This window comes from Carcharodon carcharias, chromosome 17, assembly GCF_017639515.1.
Source record: "Carcharodon carcharias isolate sCarCar2 chromosome 17, sCarCar2.pri, whole genome shotgun sequence".
Taxonomy (NCBI): domain Eukaryota; kingdom Metazoa; phylum Chordata; class Chondrichthyes; order Lamniformes; family Lamnidae; genus Carcharodon; species Carcharodon carcharias.
In genome coordinates, this window is record NC_054483.1 from 3,214,952 (window position 1) to 3,237,175 (window position 22,224).

Here is a 22,224-nt window from a genome sequence, read left to right on the forward strand (position 1 = left end):
TTTAGTCATTCACTGCCGCATCTGGCTGGGTTACGTAATGCACTGTCAGGTCCTCTCTGATCTGCTAAAATGGCTCACTAGTTAAAAGGATCATCCTGAATGCAAAGATAACCTCCGGCTTCTTTGCTCTAATGCAGACCATCGTCTTAACCCCCTCCCCCCGTCTCCTCCATCTTTACTTCCAACAGTAGGTGCAAGGGGCTCATGGACTTCTTTTTCACCAAGGTTGAGACCATCCGATCAGCTGCCTCTACTTTTCCTTCCCTTCCTCTGGTCCACCATGTCTAACTTTCTCTCGAGCTTCCCCCACCTTTACCTGAACTTGCATCTTTTTCTAGTTTCTCCCCTCATTCCCTCTCCATGTTCATCTTCTCCATAAGACCCACCTCCTGCTCCCTCAACCCTGTTCCGACTAAACTGCTGCCTACCCATCCTGGCCCCCCATGTTAGACAATGCTGTAAATGGTTCTCTCTTCAGGTGTTGTCGCTTCCTCCTTCAAAGCTGTTGCCATCACCGTTCTCCTCAAAAACCGACCCTTGACCCCTCTAGCCTTGCAAAGTACTGCCACATCTCCAACCTCCGTTTCCTCTCCGAGGTTCTTGAACTTATTGCCTCCCAAATCAGTGCCCATTTTTCTCAGAACTCACATTTGAATCCCTTCAATCAGGTTTCCACCCCTGCCACTTCACTGAAACAGGTCTTACCAAGTTACAAATAACATCCTATGTAACAGCGCCAAAGGTAACCTTTTCTCTCCTCATTCTTCTCAACCTGTCTGTAGCCTTTGACATGGTTGACCAACCATCTTCCTCCAATGCCTCTCCACTATCATCCAGCTGGGGGGGGCTGCACTTACCCGGTTCCATTCTTACCTAATCATAGCCAGAATATCATCTGCAATAGTTACTCCCACTCTTGCATCATGAACTCTAGTGTCCTCTAAGGATCTATCCTTGGCCCCTGATATTTCTCATCGACATTCTGCCCCTCAGTGGCATTATCTAAAAACACAGCATATGCTTTCACATGTATGCTGACAACATCCAGCTCTACCTCACCTCCATTGTTTATAAACTATCAGGCTGTTTATCTGACATGGATGAACAGAAATTTCCTCCAATTAAATATTAAGAAGCTGAGAGCTAATGTCTTTGGACCCTGCTCCAAACTCAATTCCCTAGCTGCCGACTCCATCCCTCTCCCTAGCAGCTGTCTGAGACTAAACCAGAATGTTTGCAAGCTTGGTGACTCGTGATGAGCTTCTGACCACATATCAGCCCTCCTGTCTAAGATAACTGTGCTCCTCTAACTCTAGCTTTGAACAACCCTGATTTTAATCACCGTGCCGTGTGTGTACCATCAGCTGTAGCATCAGTTGCCTGGGGTCTAAGCTCTGAAATTCCACCCTCAAACTTCTCCACCTCTCTATCCTCCTTTTAAGATGCTTTTTTACCTACCTCTTTGACCAGGCTTTGGGCCTGCTTTCCTAATATTACCTTCTGTGTCTCAGTGTCACATTTTGCTTTCAAACACTCCTGTGAAGCACCTTGGGACATTTTATTACATTGAAGATGCTATATGAGTACGGTATATAACAAATTGTTGCTTTGTGCTTTTCGCTCTTGCTCTCTGTTTCTGTTCTGGCCCCATTGTGTAAGCCACTTAGACATGAAGAACATTGAAGCCATTAGTTGTACGAGAATGGGATTGGCTGATTTTCTTTTTTATTTAATCTGGTTCTTATAGTGCGAAGACTTTATCCACTCCCATAAAGCCCAGCTCAGCAATCTTCTTCAGAATCAGGAGGACAAAGATCTTTGTGGGGTAAGTGTATGAAGATTAGCACTCTCATTCTCCAAATATTGCACGATCAGAGAGAGGGTGATCTGGTAATTCATGTAAAGAGCAATGGGCCAAATGGCCGCCTTCTGTGTTGTACTGTTCTACTTCAGATATCTTCTTGTTGGAATGAAATTTCTGCTAGCATCCTCCGAGGCAAGCAGATAGAAAATGTGAAGATGACTGGTGACATCAGGTTCAACTGTCTGGTCACAGTCAACTAACCTGTCAACGTCTGCTGCACAAAATCACTTGAAGAATATCACTTGGTCAGGGTATCAGAAAGCCACCAGCACCCTTGGTGCTGCACAGATATGAAGACTCACGAGAGAGGATAAAGCTGAGAATAGCAACTCGGCTCACTGCTTCCTCTATCTGGTAAAACCAGCAAAGTGTATCCTGTGTTTGATCTCTCAGAGAGCTGTATAGACATATGTTCATTCAGGAGTAGGCCTCACCCACTACCATCGTTATGTATTTACTGACAGGAACTGGATTTCTGTGTAAGAAAAGTGGAGGCAAAGTTGCTTGGACGCGATGAGTGCACCTGGGGACCATCACACTGGTGCCAGACCTGGGAAATTGCCACCCGGTGTGAAGTAAGTATAACTTCAATCCTCTGTGTAATGAATGGCAATGAGTGAAGATTCATAGACAACAGATAGTGGATGACAGTCAAATCTGATTTAAAGACTGTGTGTTATATTTATTACTATTTGACTTTTGCACTTATATCTTATTTTGATTCCACAAATTTGGAATCCACTCTCCCTTCACATTGCAATCATGGCTAATTCCTGACCTAGTAGTAGCACAACTTTCATATATACTGTTCATACCAGTTATCACAGGAACATGTGGGCAGTGAATGCAGACTTGCTAAATCCTCGTACAGCATCGAAAGATTATCTTTCATGTGACGTTGGCAGAATTTCGGGTGGCGTTCTGTTCATTTCCAAAGTAGACTTGAGCTGTGGTGGTTTGTCTGATGCCTAAGTTAGGTAGTGATTTTGATTTTGCAATCACCATCTGTTTATCTGCACTCTGTAGCCAAATAGTATCAGCAAGATACCAGCCTGCATTGAGGCATGAAAGCAGTTTGCAGCTAATAACAGTTCCACTGCTGCTCAAACCGGTACCCATTCTCAGCTCTGTATTTATTTTGAACAGTTCTACTACTCAAACCTGTTCCCATTCTCAGCTCTGTATTTACTTTGAACAGTTCTACTACTCAAACCTGTTCCCATTCTCAGCTCTGTCCTTATTTTGAACAGTTCTACTACTCAAACCTGTACCAATTCACAGCTGTCCTTATTTTGAACAGTTCTACTACTCAAATCTATTCCCATTCTCAGCTCTGTATTTATTTTGAACAGTTCTACTACTCAAACCTGTTCCCATTCTCAGCTCTGTCCTTATTTTGAACAGTTCTACTACTCAAAACTGTTCCCATTCTCAGCTGTCCTTATTTTGAACATTTCTACTACTCAAACCTGTGCCCAATCTCAGCTCTGTCCTTATTTTGAACAGTTCTACTACTCAAACATGTACCCATTCTCAGCTCTGTCCTTATTTTGAACAGTTCTACTACTCAAACCTGTACCCATTCTCAGCTCTGTATTTAATTTGAACAGTTCTACTACTCAAACCTGTTCCCATTCTCAGCTCTGTCCTTATTTTGAACAGTTCTACTACTCGAACCTGTTCCCATTCTCAGCTCTGTCCTTATTCTGAACAGTTCTACTACTCAAACCTGTACCCATTCTCAGCTCTGTATTTATTTTGAACATTTCTACTACTCAAACCTGTTCCCATTCTCAGCTCTGTCCTTATTTTGAACATTTCTACTACTCAAAACTGTTCCCATTCTCAGCTGTCCTTATTTTGAACATTTCTACTACTCAAACCTGTGCCCAATCTCAGCTCTGTCCTTATTTTGAACAGTTCTACTACTCAAACATGTACCCATTCTCAGCTCTGTCCTTATTTTGAACAGTTCTACTACTCAAACCTGTACCCATTCTCAGCTCTGTATTTAATTTGAACAGTTCTACTACTCAAACCTGTTCCCATTCTCAGCTCTGTCCTTATTTTGAACAGTTCTACTACTCGAACCTGTTCCCATTCTCAGCTCTGTCCTAACTTTGAACAGTTCTACTACTCAAACCTGTTCCCATTCTCAGCTCTGTATTTATTTTGAACATTTCTACTACTCAAACCTGTTCCCATTCTCAGCTCTGTATTTATTTTAAACAGTTATACTACTCAAACCTGTTCCCATTCTCAGCTCTGTCCTTATTTTGAACAGTTCTACTACTCAAACCTGTTCCCATTCTCAGCTCTGTATTTATTTTGCACATTTCTACTACTCAAACCTGTTCCCATTCTCAGCTCTGTATTTATTTTGAACAGTTCTACTACTCAAACCTGTACACATTCTCAGCTCTGTATTTATTTTCAACATTTCTAATACTCAAACCTGTTCCCATTCTCAGCTCTGTATTTATTTTGAACATTTCTACTACTCAAACCTGTTCCCATTCTCAGCTCTGTATTTATTTTGAACAGTTCTACTACTCAAACCTGTTCCCATTCTCAGCTCTGTCCTTATTTTGAACAGTTCTACTACTCAAACCTGTTCCCATTCTCAGCTCTGTATTTATTTTGAACATTTCTACTACTCAAAACTGTTCCCATTCTCAGCTCTGTATTTATTTTGAACAGTTCTAATACTCAAACCTGTACACATTCTCAGCTCAGTATTTATTTTGAACAGTTCTACTACTCAAACCTGTTCCCATTCTCAGCTCTGTATTTATTATGAACAGTTCTACTGCTCAAACCTGTTCCCATTCTCAGATCTGTCCTTATTTTGAACAGTTCTACTACTCAAACCTGTTCCCATTCTCAGCTCTGTATTTATTTTGAACATTTCTAGTACTCAAACCTGTTCCCATTCTCAGCTCTGTATTTATTTTGAACAGTTCTACTACTCAAACCTGTACCCATTCTCAGCTCTGTATTTAATTTGAACAGTTCTACTACTCAAACCTGTTCCCATTCTCAGCTCTGTCCTTATTTTGAACAGTTCTACTACTCAAACCTGTTCCCATTCTCAGCTCTGTCCTTATTTTGAACAGTTCTACTACTCAAACCTGTTCCCATTCTCAGCTCTGTCCTTATTTTGAACAGTTCTACTACTCAAACCTGTACCCATTCTCAGCTCTGTATTTATTTTGAACATTTCTACTACTCAAACCTGTTCCCATTCTCAGCTCTGTCCTTATTTTGAATATTTCTACTACTCAAACCTGTTCCCATTCTCAGCTCTGTCCTTATTTTGAACAGTTCTACTACTCAAACCTGTTCCCATTCACAGCTCTGTCCTTACTTTGAACAGTTCTACTACTCAAACCTGTTCCCATTCTCAGCTCTGTATTTATTTTGAACATTTCTACTACTCAAACCTGTTCCCATTCTCAGCTCTGTATTTATTTTGAACAGTTCTACTACTCAAACCTGTTCCCATTCTCAGCTCTGTCCTTATTTTGAACAATTCTACTACTCAAACTTGTTCCCATTCTCAGCTCTGCATTTATTTTGAACAGTTCTACTACTCAAACCTGTTCCCATTCTCAGCTCTGTCCTTATTTTGAACATTTCTACTACTCAAACCTGTTCCCATTCTCAGCTTTGTCCTTATTTTGAACAGTTCTACTAGTCAAACCTGTTCCCATTGTCAGTTCTGTATTTATTTTGAACATTTCTAGTACTCAAACCTGTTCCCATTCTCAGCTCTGTATTTATTTTGAACAGTTCTACTACTCAAACCTGTTCCCATTCTCAGCTCTGTATTTATTTTGAACATTTCTACTACTCAAACCTGTTCCCATTCTCAGCTCTGTATTTATTTTGAACAGTTCTACTACTCAAACCTGTACACATTCTCAGCTCTGTATTTATTTTGAACAGTTCTACTACTCAAACCTGTTCCCATTCTCAGCTCTGTATTTACTTTGAACAGTTCTACTACTCAAACCTGTTCCCATTCTCAGCTCTGTCCTTATTTTGAACAGTTCTACTACTCAAACCTGTACCAATTCACAGCTGTCCTTATTTTGAACAGTTCTACTACTCAAATCTATTCCCATTCTCAGCTCTGTATTTATTTTGAACAGTTCTACTACTCAAACCTGTTCCCATTCTCAGCTCTGTCCTTATTTTGAACAGTTCTACTACTCAAAACTGTTCCCATTCTCAGCTGTCCTTATTTTGAACATTTCTACTACTCAAACCTGTGCCCAATCTCAGCTCTGTCCTTATTTTGAACAGTTCTACTACTCAAACATGTACCCATTCTCAGCTCTGTCCTTATTTTGAACAGTTCTACTACTCAAACCTGTACCCATTCTCAGCTCTGTATTTAATTTGAACAGTTCTACTACTCAAACCTGTTCCCATTCTCAGCTCTGTCCTTATTTTGAACAGTTCTACTACTCGAACCTGTTCCCATTCTCAGCTCTGTCCTTATTCTGAACAGTTCTACTACTCAAACCTGTACCCATTCTCAGCTCTGTATTTATTTTGAACATTTCTACTACTCAAACCTGTTCCCATTCTCAGCTCTGTCCTTATTTTGAACATTTCTACTACTCAAAACTGTTCCCATTCTCAGCTGTCCTTATTTTGAACATTTCTACTACTCAAACCTGTGCCCAATCTCAGCTCTGTCCTTATTTTGAACAGTTCTACTACTCAAACATGTACCCATTCTCAGCTCTGTCCTTATTTTGAACAGTTCTACTACTCAAACCTGTACCCATTCTCAGCTCTGTATTTAATTTGAACAGTTCTACTACTCAAACCTGTTCCCATTCTCAGCTCTGTCCTTATTTTGAACAGTTCTACTACTCGAACCTGTTCCCATTCTCAGCTCTGTCCTTACTTTGAACAGTTCTACTACTCAAACCTGTTCCAATTCTCAGCTCTGTATTTATTTTGAACATTTCTACTACTCAAACCTGTTCCCATTCTCAGCTCTGTATTAATTTTGAACAGGTCTACTACTCAAACCTGTTCCCATTCTCAGCTCTGTATTTATTTTAAACAGTTATACTACTCAAACCTGTTCCCATTCTCAGCTCTGTCCTTATTTTGAACAGTTCTACTACTCAAACCTGTTCCCATTCTCAGCTATGTATTTATTTTGCACATTTCTACTACTCAAACCTGTTCCCATTCTCAGCTCTGTATTTATTTTGAACAGTTCTACTACTCAAACCTGTACACATTCTCAGCTCTGTATTTATTTTCAACATTTCTAATACTCAAACCTGTTCCCATTCTCAGCTCTGTATTTATTTTGAACAGTTCTACTACTCAAACCTGTTCCCATTCTCAGCTCTGTCCTTATTTTGAACAGTTCTACTACTCAAACCTGTTCCCATTCTCAGCTCTGTATTTATTTTGAACATTTCTACTACTCAAAACTGTTCCCATTCTCAGCTCTGTATTTATTTTGAACAGTTCTAATACTCAAACCTGTACACATTCTCAGCTCAGTATTTATTTTGAACAGTTCTACTACTCAAACCTGTTCCCATTCTCAGCTCTGTATTTATTATGAACAGTTCTACTACTCAAACCTGTTCCCATTCTCAGCTCTGTATTTATTATGAACAGTTCTACTGCTCAAACCTGTTCCCATTCTCAGATCTGTCCTTATTTTGAACAGTTCTACTACTCAAACCTGTTCCCATTCTCAGCTCTGTATTTATTTTGAACATTTCTAGTACTCAAACCTGTTCCCATTCTCAGCTCTGTATTTATTTTGAACAGTTCTACTACTCAAACCTGTACCCATTCTCAGCTCTGTATTTAATTTGAACAGTTCTACTACTCAAACCTGTTCCCATTCTCAGCTCTGTCCTTATTTTGAACAGTTCTACTACTCAAACCTGTTCCCATTCTCAGCTCTGTCCTTATTTTGAACAGTTCTACTACTCAAACCTGTTCCCATTCTCAGCTCTGTCCTTATTTTGAACAGTTCTACTACTCAAACCTGTACCCATTCTCAGCTCTGTATTTATTTTGAACATTTCTACTTCTCAAACCTGTTCCCATTCTCAGCTCTGTCCTTATTTTGAATATTTCTACTACTCAAACCTGTTCCCATTCTCAGCTCTGTCCTTATTTTGAACAGTTCTACTACTCAAACCTGTTCCCATTCTCAGCTCTGTATTTATTTTGAACAGTTCTACTACTCGAACCTGTTCCCATTCTCAGCTCTGTCCTTATTCTGAACAGTTCTACTACTCAAACCTGTACCCATTCTCAGCTCTGTATTTATTTTGAACATTTCTACTACTCAAACCTGTTCCCATTCTCAGCTCTGTCCTTATTTTGAACATTTCTACTACTCAAAACTGTTCCCATTCTGAGCTGTCCTTATTTTGAACATTTCTACTACTCAAACCTGTGCCCAATCTCAGCTCTGTCCTTATTTTGAACAGTTCTACTACTCAAACATGTACCCATTCTCAGCTCTGTCCTTATTTTGAACAGTTCTACTACTCAAACCTGTACCCATTCTCAGCTCTGTATTTAATTTGAACAGTTCTACTACTCAAACCTGTTCCCATTCTCAGCTCTGTCCTTATTTTGAACAGTTCTACTACTCGAACCTGTTCCCATTCTCAGCTCTGTCCTTACTTTGAACAGTTCTACTACTCAAACCTGTTCCAATTCTCAGCTCTGTATTTATTTTGAACATTTCTACTACTCAAACCTGTTCCCATTCTCAGCTCTGTATTAATTTTGAACAGGTCTACTACTCAAACCTGTTCCCATTCTCAGCTCTGTATTTATTTTAAACAGTTATACTACTCAAACCTGTTCCCATTCTCAGCTCTGTCCTTATTTTGAACAGTTCTACTACTCAAACCTGTTCCCATTCTCAGCTCTGTATTTATTTTGCACATTTCTACTACTCAAACCTGTTCCCATTCTCAGCTCTGTATTTATTTTGAACAGTTCTACTACTCAAACCTGTACACATTCTCAGCTCTGTATTTATTTTCAACATTTCTAATACTCAAACCTGTTCCCATTCTCAGCTCTGTATTTATTTTGAACAGTTCTACTACTCAAACCTGTTCCCATTCTCAGCTCTGTCCTTATTTTGAACAGTTCTACTACTCAAACCTGTTCCCATTCTCAGCTCTGTATTTATTTTGAACATTTCTACTACTCAAAACTGTTCCCATTCTCAGCTCTGTATTTATTTTGAACAGTTCTAATACTCAAACCTGTACACATTCTCAGCTCAGTATTTATTTTGAACAGTTCTACTACTCAAACCTGTTCCCATTCTCAGCTCTGTATTTATTATGAACAGTTCTACTACTCAAACCTGTTCCCATTCTCAGCTCTGTATTTATTATGAACAGTTCTACTGCTCAAACCTGTTCCCATTCTCAGATCTGTCCTTATTTTGAACAGTTCTACTACTCAAACCTGTTCCCATTCTCAGCTCTGTATTTATTTTGAACATTTCTAGTACTCAAACCTGTTCCCATTCTCAGCTCTGTATTTATTTTGAACAGTTCTACTACTCAAACCTGTACCCATTCTCAGCTCTGTATTTAATTTGAACAGTTCTACTACTCAAACCTGTTCCCATTCTCAGCTCTGTCCTTATTTTGAACAGTTCTACTACTCAAACCTGTTCCCATTCTCAGCTCTGTCCTTATTTTGAACAGTTCTACTACTCAAACCTGTTCCCATTCTCAGCTCTGTCCTTATTTTGAACAGTTCTACTACTCAAAACTGTACCCATTCTCAGCTCTGTATTTATTTTGAACATTTCTACTTCTCAAACCTGTTCCCATTCTCAGCTCTGTCCTTATTTTGAATATTTCTACTACTCAAACCTGTTCCCATTCTCAGCTCTGTCCTTATTTTGAACAGTTCTACTACTCAAACCTGTTCCCATTCACAGCTCTGTCCTTACTTTGAACAGTTCTACTACTCAAACCTGTTCCCATTCTCAGCTCTGTATTTATTTTGAACATTTCTACTACTCAAACCTGTTCCCATTCTCAGCTCTGTATTTATTTTGAACAGTTCTACTACTCAAACCTGTTCCCATTCTCAGCTCTGTCCTTATTTTGAACAATTCTACTACTCAAAACTGTTCCGATTCTCAGCTCTTTCCTTATATTGAACAGTTCAACTACTCAAACCTGTTCCCATTCTCAGCTCTGTATTTATTTTGAACAGTTCTACTACTCAAACCTGTTCCCATTCTCAGCTCTGTCCTTATTTTGAACAATTCTACTACTCAAACTTGTTCCCATTCTCAGCTCTGCATTTATTTTGAACAGTTCTACTACTCAAACCTGTTCCCATTCTCAGCTCTGTCCTTATTTTGAACATTTCTACTACTCAAACCTGTTCCCATTCTCAGCTTTGTCCTTATTTTGAACAGTTCTACTAGTCAAACCTGTTCCCATTGTCAGTTCTGTATTTATTTTGAACATTTCTAGTACTCAAACCTGTTCCCATTCTCAGCTCTGTATTTATTTTGAACAGTTCTACTACTCAAACCTGTTCCCATTCTCAGCTCTGTATTTATTTTGAACATTTCTACTACTCAAACCTGTTCCCATTCTCAGCTCTGTATTTATTTTGAACAGTTCTACTACTCAAACCTGTACACATTCTCAGCTCAGTATTTATTTTGAACATTTCTACTACTCAAACCTGTTCCCATTCTCAGCTCTGTATTTATTTTGAACAGTTCTACTACTCAAACCTGTTCCCATTCTCAGCTCTGTCCTTATTTTGAACAGTTCTAAAACTCAAACCTGTTCCCATTCTCAGCTCTGTCCTTATTTTGAACAGTTCTATTGCTGCTCAAACCTGTTCCCATTCTCAGCTCTGTCCTTATTTTGAACAGTTCTACTACTCAAACCTGTTCCCATTCTCAGCTCTGTCCTTATTTTGAACAGTTCTACTACTCAAACCTGTTCCCATTCTCAGCTCTGGCCTTATTTTGAAGAGTTCTACTATCAAACCTTTTCCCATTCTCAGCTCTGTCCTTATTTTGAACAGTTCTACTACTCAAACCTGTTCCCATTCTCAGCTCTGTCCTTATTTTGAACAGTTCTACTACTCAAACCTGTTCCCATTCTCAGCTCTGTATTTATTTTGAAAATTTCTATTGCTGCTCAAACCTGTTCCCATTCTCAGCTCTGTCCTTATTTTGAACAGTTCTACTACTCAAACCTGTTCCCATTCTCAGATCTGTATTTACTTTGAACAGTTCTACTACTCAAACCTGTTCCCATTCTCAGCTCTGTATTTATTTTGAACAGTTCTACTACTCAAACCTGTTCCCATTCTCAGGTCTGTCCTTATTTTGAACAGTTCTACTACTCAAACCTGTTCCCATTCTCAGCTCTGTATTTATTTTGAACATTTCTACTACTCAAAACTGTTCCCATTCTCAGCTCTGTATTTATTTTGAACAGTTCTAATACTCAAACCTGTACACATTCTCAGCTCAGTATTTATTTTGAACAGTTCTACTACTCAAACCTGTTCCCACTCTCAGCTCTGTATTTATTATGAACAGTTCTACTGCTCAAACCTGTTCCCATTCTCAGATCTGTCCTTATTTTGAACAGTTCTACTACTCAAACCTGTTCCCATTCTCAGCTCTGTATTTATTTTGAACATTTCTAGTACTCAAACCTGTTCCCATTCTCAGCTCTGTATTTATTTTGAACAGTTCTACTACTCAAACCTGTACCCATTCTCAGCTCTGTATTTAATTTGAACAGTTCTACTACTCAAACCTGTTCCCATTCTGAGCTCTGTCCTTATTTTGAACAGTTCTACTACTCAAACCTGTTCCCATTCTCAGCTCTGTCCTTATTTTGAACAGTTCTACTACTCAAACCTGTTCCCATTCTCAGCTCTGTCCTTATTTTGAACAGTTCTACTACTCAAACCTGTACCCATTCTCAGCTCTGTATTTATTTTGAACATTTCTACTACTCAAACCTGTTCCCATTCTCAGCTCTGTCCTTATTTTGAATATTTCTACTACTCAAACCTGTTCCCATTCTCAGCTCTGTCCTTATTTTGAACAGTTCTACTACTCAAACATGTTCCCATTCACAGCTCTGTCCTTACTTTGAACAGTTCTACTACTCAAACCTGTTCCCATTCTCAGCTCTGTATTTATTTTGAACATTTCTACTACTCAAACCTGTTCCCATTCTCAGCTCTGTATTTATTTTGAACAGTTCTACTACTCAAACCTGTTCCCATTCTCAGCTCTGTCCTTATTTTGAACAATTCTACTACTCAAACTTGTTCCCATTCTCAGCTCTGCATTTATTTTGAACAGTTCTACTACTCAAACCTGTTCCCATTCTCAGCTCTGTCCTTATTTTGAACATTTCTACTACTCAAACCTGTTCCCATTCTCAGCTTTGTCCTTATTTTGAACAGTTCTACTAGTCAAACCTGTTCCCATTGTCAGTTCTGTATTTATTTTGAACATTTCTAGTACTCAAACCTGTTCCCATTCTCAGCTCTGTATTTATTTTGAACAGTTCTACTACTCAAACCTGTTCCCATTCTCAGCTCTGTATTTATTTTGAACATTTCTACTACTCAAACCTGTTCCCATTCTCAGCTCTGTATTTATTTTGAACAGTTCTACTACTCAAACCTGTACACATTCTCAGCTCTGTATTTATTTTGAACAGTTCTACTACTCAAACCTGTTCCCATTCTCAGCTCTGTATTTACTTTGAACAGTTCTACTACTCAAACCTGTTCCCATTCTCAGCTCTGTCCTTATTTTGAACAGTTCTACTACTCAAACCTGTACCAATTCACAGCTGTCCTTATTTTGAACAGTTCTACTACTCAAATCTATTCCCATTCTCAGCTCTGTATTTATTTTGAACAGTTCTACTACTCAAACCTGTTCCCATTCTCAGCTCTGTCCTTATTTTGAACAGTTCTACTACTCAAAACTGTTCCCATTCTCAGCTGTCCTTATTTTGAACATTTCTACTACTCAAACCTGTGCCCAATCTCAGCTCTGTCCTTATTTTGAACAGTTCTACTACTCAAACATGTACCCATTCTCAGCTCTGTCCTTATTTTGAACAGTTCTACTACTCAAACCTGTACCCATTCTCAGCTCTGTATTTAATTTGAACAGTTCTACTACTCAAACCTGTTCCCATTCTCAGCTCTGTCCTTATTTTGAACAGTTCTACTACTCGAACCTGTTCCCATTCTCAGCTCTGTCCTTATTCTGAACAGTTCTACTACTCAAACCTGTACCCATTCTCAGCTCTGTATTTATTTTGAACATTTCTACTACTCAAACCTGTTCCCATTCTCAGCTCTGTCCTTATTTTGAACATTTCTACTACTCAAAACTGTTCCCATTCTCAGCTGTCCTTATTTTGAACATTTCTACTACTCAAACCTGTGCCCAATCTCAGCTCTGTCCTTATTTTGAACAGTTCTACTACTCAAACATGTACCCATTCTCAGCTCTGTCCTTATTTTGAACAGTTCTACTACTCAAACCTGTACCCATTCTCAGCTCTGTATTTAATTTGAACAGTTCTACTACTCAAACCTGTTCCCATTCTCAGCTCTGTCCTTATTTTGAACAGTTCTACTACTCGAACCTGTTCCCATTCTCAGCTCTGTCCTTACTTTGAACAGTTCTACTACTCAAACCTGTTCCAATTCTCAGCTCTGTATTTATTTTGAACATTTCTACTACTCAAACCTGTTCCCATTCTCAGCTCTGTATTAATTTTGAACAGGTCTACTACTCAAACCTGTTCCCATTCTCAGCTCTGTATTTATTTTAAACAGTTATACTACTCAAACCTGTTCCCATTCTCAGCTCTGTCCTTATTTTGAACAGTTCTACTACTCAAACCTGTTCCCATTCTCAGCTCTGTATTTATTTTGCACATTTCTACTACTCAAACCTGTTCCCATTCTCAGCTCTGTATTTATTTTGAACAGTTCTACTACTCAAACCTGTACACATTCTCAGCTCTGTATTTATTTTCAACATTTCTAATACTCAAACCTGTTCCCATTCTCAGCTCTGTATTTATTTTGAACAGTTCTACTACTCAAACCTGTTCCCATTCTCAGCTCTGTCCTTATTTTGAACAGTTCTACTACTCAAACCTGTTCCCATTCTCAGCTCTGTATTTATTTTGAACATTTCTACTACTCAAAACTGTTCCCATTCTCAGCTCTGTATTTATTTTGAACAGTTCTAATACTCAAACCTGTACACATTCTCAGCTCAGTATTTATTTTGAACAGTTCTACTACTCAAACCTGTTCCCATTCTCAGCTCTGTATTTATTATGAACAGTTCTACTACTCAAACCTGTTCCCATTCTCAGCTCTGTATTTATTATGAACAGTTCTACTGCTCAAACCTGTTCCCATTCTCAGATCTGTCCTTATTTTGAACAGTTCTACTACTCAAACCTGTTCCCATTCTCAGCTCTGTATTTATTTTGAACATTTCTAGTACTCAAACCTGTTCCCATTCTCAGCTCTGTATTTATTTTGAACAGTTCTACTACTCAAACCTGTACCCATTCTCAGCTCTGTATTTAATTTGAACAGTTCTACTACTCAAACCTGTTCCCATTCTCAGCTCTGTCCTTATTTTGAACAGTTCTACTACTCAAACCTGTTCCCATTCTCAGCTCTGTCCTTATTTTGAACAGTTCTACTACTCAAACCTGTACCCATTCTCAGCTCTGTATTTATTTTGAACATTTCTACTACTCAAACCTGTTCCCATTCTCAGCTCTGTCCTTATTTTGAATATTTCTACTACTCAAACCTGTTCCCATTCTCAGCTCTGTCCTTATTTTGAACAGTTCTACTACTCAAACCTGTTCCCATTCACAGCTCTGTCCTTACTTTGAACAGTTCTACTACTCAAACCTGTTCCCATTCTCAGCTCTGTATTTATTTTGAACATTTCTACTACTCAAACCTGTTCCCATTCTCAGCTCCGTATTTATTTTGAACAGTTCTACTACTCAAACCTGTTCCCATTCTCAGCTCTGTCCTTATTTTGAACAATTCTACTACTCAAAACTGTTCCGATTCTCAGCTCTTTCCTTATATTGAACAGTTCAACTACTCAAACCTGTTCCCATTCTCAGCTCTGTATTTATTTTGAACAGTTCTACTACTCAAACCTGTTCCCATTCTCAGCTCTGTCCTTATTTTGAACAATTCTACTACTCAAACTTGTTCCCATTCTCAGCTCTGCATTTATTTTGAACAGTTCTACTACTCAAACCTGTTCCCATTCTCAGCTCTGTCCTTATTTTGAACATTTCTACTACTCAAACCTGTTCCCATTCTCAGCTTTGTCCTTATTTTGAACAGTTCTACTAGTCAAACCTGTTCCCATTGTCAGTTCTGTATTTATTTTGAACATTTCTAGTACTCAAACCTGTTCCCATTCTCAGCTCTGTATTTATTTTGAACAGTTCTACTACTCAAACCTGTTCCCATTCTCAGCTCTGTATTTATTTTGAACATTTCTACTACTCAAACCTGTTCCCATTCTCAGCTCTGTATTTATTTTGAACAGTTCTACTACTCAAACCTGTACACATTCTCAGCTCAGTATTTATTTTGAACATTTCTACTACTCAAACCTGTTCCCATTCTCAGCTCTGTATTTATTTTGAACAGTTCTACTACTCAAACCTGTTCCCATTCTCAGCTCTGTCCTTATTTTGAACAGTTCTAAAACTCAAACCTGTTCCCATTCTCAGCTCTGTCCTTATTTTGAACAGTTCTATTGCTGCTCAAACCTGTTCCCATTCTCAGCTCTGTCCTTATTTTGAACAGTTCTACTACTCAAACCTGTTCCCATTCTCAGCTCTGTCCTTATTTTGAACAGTTCTACTACTCAAACCTGTTCCCATTCTCAGCTCTGGCCTTATTTTGAAGAGTTCTACTATCAAACCTTTTCCCATTCTCAGCTCTGTCCTTATTTTGAACAGTTCTACTACTCAAACCTGTTCCCATTCTCAGCTCTGTCCTTATTTTGAACAGTTCTACTACTCAAACCTGTTCCCATTCTCAGCTCTGTATTTATTTTGAAAATTTCTATTGCTGCTCAAACCTGTTCCCATTCTCAGCTCTGTCCTTATTTTGAACAGTTCTACTACTCAAACCTGTTCCCATTCTCAGATCTGTATTTACTTTGAACAGTTCTACTACTCAAACCTGTTCCCATTCTCAGCTCTGTATTTATTTTGAACAGTTCTACTACTCAAACCTGTTCCCATTCTCAGATCTGTATTTACTTTGAACAGTTCTACTACTCAAACCTGTTCCCATTCTCAGCTCTGTATTTATTTTGAACAGTTCTACTACTCAAACCTGTTCCCATTCTCAGCTCTGTCCTTATTTTGAACAGTTCTACTAGTCAAACCTGTTCCCATTCTCAGCTCTGTCCTTATTTTGAACAATTGTACTACTCAAACCTGTTCCCATTCTCAGATTTGTCCTTATTTTGAACAGTTCTACTACTCAAACCTGTTCCCATTCTCAGCTCTGTATTTATTTTGAACAGTTCTGGTACACACACCTGTTCCCATTCTCAGCTCTGTATTTATCTTGAACAGTTATACTACTCACACCTGTTCCCATTCTCAGCTCTGTATTTATTTTGAACAGTTCTACTACTCAAACCTGTTCCCATTCTCAGCTCTGTCCTTATTTTGAACAGTTCTACTACTCAAACCTGTTCCCATTCTCAGCTCTGTATTTATTTTGAACAGTTCTACTACTCAAACCTGGTCCCATTCTCAGCTCTGTCCTTATTTTGAACAGTTCTATTGCTGCTCAAAAATGTTCCCATTCTCAGCTCTGTCCTTATTTTAAACAGTTCTACTACTCAAACCTGTTCCCATTCTCAGCTCTGTCCTTATTTTGAACAGTTCTACTACTCAAACATGTTCCCATTCTCAGCTCTGTCCTTATTTTGAACAGTTCTATTGCTGCTCAAACCTGTTCCCATTCTCAGCTCTGTCCTTATTTTGAACAGTTCTACTACTCAAACCTGTTCCCATTCTCAGCTCTGTCCTTATTTTGAACAGTTCTATTGCTGCTCAAACCTGTTCCCATTCTCAGCTCTGTATTTATTTTGAACAGTTCTACTACTCAAACCTGTTCCCATTCTCAGCTCTGTCTTTATTTTGAACAGTTCTACTACTCAAACCTGTACTCATTCTCAGCTCTGTATTTAATTTGAACAGTTCTACTCTTCAAACCTGTTCCCATTCTCAGCTCTGTCCTTATTTTGAACAGTTCTACTACTCAAACCTGTTCCCATTCTCAGCTCTGTCCTTATTTTGAACAGTTCTGCTACTCAAACCTGTTCCCATTCTCAGCTCTGTCCTTATTTTGAACAGTTCTACTACTCAAACCTGTACCCATTCTCAGCTCTGTATTTATTTTGAACATTTCTACTGCTCAAACCTGTTCCCATTCTCAGCTCTGTCCTTATTTTGAACATTTCTACTACTCAAACCTGTTCCCATTCTCAGCTCTGTCCTTATTTTGAACAGTTCTACTACTCAAACCTGTTCCCATTCTCAGCTCTGTCCTTACTTTGAACAGTTCTACTACTCAAACCTGTTCCCATTCTCAGCTCTGTATTTATTTTGAACATTTCTACTACTCAAACCTGTTCCCATTCTCAGCTCTGTATTTATTTTGAACAGTTATACTACTCAAACCTGTTCCCATTCTCAGCTCTGTCCTTATTTTGAACAATTCTACTACTCAAAACTGTTCCGATTCTCAGCTCTTTCCTTATTTTGAACAGTTCTACTACTCAAACCTGTTCCCATTCTCAGCTCTGTATTTATTTTGAACAGTTCTACTACTCAAACCTGTTCCCATTCTCAGCTCTGTCCTTATTTTGAACAATTCTACTACTCAAACCTGTTCCCATTCTCAGCTCTGCATTTATTTTGAACAGTTCTACTACTCAAACCTGTTCCCATTCTCAGCTCTGTCCTTATTTTGAACAGTTCTACTACTCAAACCTGTTCCCATTCTCAGCTTTGTCCTTATTTTGAACAGTTCTACTACTCAAACCTGTTCCCATTCTCAGTTCTGTATTTATTTTGAACATTTCTAGTACTCAAACCTGTTCCCATTCTCAGCTCTGTATTTATTTTGAACAGTTCTACTACTCAAACCTGTTCGCATTCTCAGCTCTATATTTATTTTGAACATTTCTACTACTCAAACCTGTTCCCATTCTCAGCTCTGTGTTTATTTTGAACAGTTCTACTACTCAAACCTGTTCCCATTCTCAGCTCTGTATTTATTTTGAACAGTTCTACTACTCAAACCTGTTCCCATTCTCAGCTTTGGCCTTATTTTGAAGAGTTCTACTACTCAAACCTTTTCCCATTCTCAGCTCTGTCCTTATTTTGAACAGTTCTACTACTCAAACCTGTTCCCATTCTCAGCTCTGTCCTTATTTTGAACAGTTCTACTACTCAAACCTGTTCCCATTCTCAGCTCTGTATTTATTTTGAACAGTTCTACTACTCAAACCTGTTCCCATTCTCAGCTCTGTATTTATTTTGAACAGTTCTACTACTCAAACCTGTTCCCATTCTCAGCTCTGTATTTATTTTGAACAGTTCTACTACTCAAACCTGTTCCCATTCCCAGCTCTGAATTTATTTTGAACAGTTCTACTACTCAAACTTGTTCCCATTCTCAGCTCTGTCCTTATTTTGAACAGTTCTACCACTCAAACCTGTTCCCATTCTCAGCTCTGTCCTTATTTTGAACATTTCTACTACTCAAACCTGTTCCCATTCTCAGCTCTGTCCTTATTTTGAACATTTCTACTACTCAAACCTGTTCCCATTCTCAGCTCTGTCCTTATTTTGAACAGTTCTACTACTCAAACCTGTTCCCATTCTCAGCTCTGTCCTTACTTTGAACAGTTCTACTACTCAAACCTGTTCCCATTCTCAGCTCTGTATTTATTTTGAACATTTCTACTACTCAAACCTGTTCCCATTCTCAGCACTGTATTTATTTTGAACAGTTATACTACTCAAACCTGATCCCATTCTCAGCTCTGTCCTTATTTTGAACAATTCTACTACTCAAAACTGTTCCGATTCTCAGCTCTTTCCTTATTTTGAACAGTTCTACTACGCAAACCTGTACCCATTCTCAGCTCTGTATTTATTTTGAACAGTTCTACTACTCAAACCTGTTCCCATTCTCAGCTCTGTCCTTATTTTGAACAATTCTACTACTCAAACCTGTTCCCATTCTCAGCTCTGCATTTATTTTGAACAGTTCTACTACTCAAACCTGTTCCCATTCTCAGCTCTGTCCTTATTTTGAACATTTCTACTACTCAAACCTGTTCCCATTCTCAGCTTTGTCCTTATTTTGAACAGTTCTACTACTCAAACCTGTTCCCATTCTCAGTTCTGTATTTATTTTGAACATTTCTAGTACTCAAACCTGTTCCCATTCTCAGCTCTGTATTTATATTGAACAGTTCTACTACTCAATCCTGTTCCCATTCTCAGCTCTGTCCTTATTTTGAACAGTTCTACTACTCAAACCTGTTCCCATTCTCAGCTCTGTCCTTATTTTGAACAGTTCTATTGCTGCTCAAACCTGTTCCCATTCTCAGCTCTGTCCTTATTTTGAACAGTTCTACTACTCAAACCTGTTCCCATTCTCAGCTCTGTCCTTATTTTGAACAGTTCTACTACTCAAACCTGTTCCCATTCTCAGCTCTGTCCTTATTTTGAACAGTTCTACTACTCAAACCTGTTCCCATTCTCAGCTTTGTCCTTGTTTTGAACAGTTCTACTACTCAAACCTGTTCCCATTCTCAGTTCTGTATTTATTTTGAACATTTCTAGTACTCAAACCTGTTCCCATTCTCAGCTCTGTATTTATTTTGAACAGTTCTACTACTCAAACCTGTTCCCATTCTCAGCTCTGTATTTATTTTGAACATTTCTAATACTCTAACCTGTTCCCATTCTCAGCTCTGTATTTATTTTGAACAGTTCTACTACTCAAACCTGTACACATTCTCAGCTCAGTATTTATTTTGAACATTTCTACTACTCAAACCTGTTCCCATTCTCAGCTCTGTATTTATTTTGAACAGTTCTACTACTCAAACCTGTTCCCATTCTCAGCTCTGTCCTTATTTTGAACAGTTCTACTACTCAAACCTGTTCCCATTCTCAGCTCTGTCCTTATTTTGAACAGTTCTATTGCTGCTAAAACCTGTTCCCATTCTCAGCTCTGTCCTTGTTTTGAACAGTTCTACTACTCAAACCTGTTCCCATTCTCAGCTCTGGCCTTATTTTGAAGAGTTCTACTACTCAAACCTTTTCCCATTCTCAGCTCTGTCCTTATTTTGAACAGTTCTACTACTCAAACCTATTCCCATTCTCAGCTCTGTCCTTATTTTGAACAGTTCTACTACTCAAACCTGTTCCCACTCTCAGATCTGTATTTACTTTGAACAGTTCTACTACTCAAACCTGTTCCCATTCTCAGGTCTGTATTTATTTTGAACAGTTCTACTACTCAAACCTGTTCCCATTCCCAGATCTGTATTTACTTTGAACAGTTCTACTACTCAAACCTGTTCCCATTCTCAGCTCTGTATTTATTTTGAACAGTTCTACTACTCAAACCTGTTCCCATTCTCAGCTCTGTCCTTATTTTGAACAGTTCTACTAGTCAAACCTGTTCCCATTCTCAGCTCTGTCCTTATTTTGAACAATTCTACTACTCAAACCTGTTCCCATTCTCAGATTTGTCCTTATTTTGAACAGTTCTACTACTCAAACCTGTTCCCATTCTCAGCTCTGTATTTATTTTGAACAGTTCTGGTACTCACACCTGTTCCCATTCTCAGCTCTGTATTTATTTTCAACAGTTATACTACTCACACCTGTTCCCATTCTCAGCTCTGTATTTATTTTGAACAGTTCTACTACTCAAACCTGTTCCCATTCTCAGATTTGTCCTTATTTTGAACAGTTCTACTACTCAAACCTGTTCCCATTCTCAGCTCTGTATTTATTTTGAACAGTTCTACTACTCAAACCTGTTCCCATTCTCAGCTCTGTATTTATTTTGAACAGTTCTACTACTCAAACCTGTTCCCATTCTCAGATCTGTATTTACTTTGAACAGTTCTACTACTCAAACCTGTTCCCATTCTCAGCTCTGTATTTATTTTGAACAGTTCTACTACTCAAACCTGTTCCCATTCTCAGCTCTGTCCTTATTTTGAACAGTTCTATTGCTGCTCAAACCTGTTCCCATTCTCAGCTCTGTCCTTATTTTGAACAGTTCTACTACTCAAACCTGTACACATTCTCAGCTCAGTATTTATTTTGAACAGTTCTACTACTCAAACCTGTTCCCATTCTCAGCTCTGTATTTATTTTGAACAGTTCTACTGCTCAAACCTGTTCCCATTCTCAGATCTGTCCTTATTTTGAACAGTTCTACTCAAACCTGTTCCCATTCTCAGCTCTGTATTTATTTTGAACAGTTCTACTACTCAAACCTGTACCCATTCTCAGCTCTGTATTTAATTTGAACAGTTCTACTACTCAAACCTGTTCCCATTCTCAGCTCTGTCCTTATTTTGAACAGTTCTACTACTCAAACCTGTTCCCATTCTCAGCTCTGTCCTTATTTTGAACAGTTCTACTACTCAAACCTGTTCCCATTCTCAGCTCTGTCCTTATTTTGAACAGTTCTACTACTCAAACCTGTTCCCATTCTCAGCTCTGTATTTATTTTGAACAGTTCTACTACTCAAACCTGTTCCCATTCTCAGCTCTGTCCTTATTTTGAACAGTTCTACTACTCAAACCTGTTCCCATTCTCAGCTCTGTCCTTATTTTGAACAATTCTACTCCTCAAACCTGTTCCCATTCTCAGCTCTGTATTTATTTTGAACAGTTATACTACTCAAACCTGTTCCCATTCTCAGCTCTGTCCTTATTTTGAACAATTCTACTACTCAAAACTGTTCCGATTCTCAGCTCTTTCCTTATTTTGAACAGTTCTACTACTCAAACCTGTTCCCATTCTCAGCTCTGTATTTATTTTGAACAGTTCTACTACTCAAACCTGTTCCCATTCTCAGCTCTGTCCTTATTTTGAACAATTCTACTACTCAAACCTGTTCCCATTCTCAGCTCTGCATTTATTTTGAACAGTTCTACTACTCAAACCTGTTC

At 38.6% G+C, this 22,224-nt stretch overlaps 1 protein-coding gene across 2 annotated transcripts in view; it reads left to right on the top strand.

Annotated features, from left to right (window-relative positions):
- LOC121289532 (prosaposin-like) overlaps window positions 1-22,224 on the top strand; it is an 84,374-nt gene that overhangs the window by 25,196 nt on the left and 36,954 nt on the right. For both annotated transcript variants that reach the window (XM_041209029.1, XM_041209028.1), the window contains exons 9-10: window positions 1,748-1,825; window positions 2,329-2,439. In XM_041209029.1, coding sequence (XP_041064963.1) covers window positions 1,748-1,825; window positions 2,329-2,439 — 189 coding nt within the window. The remainder of the gene's footprint in view (window positions 1-1,747; window positions 1,826-2,328; window positions 2,440-22,224) is intronic.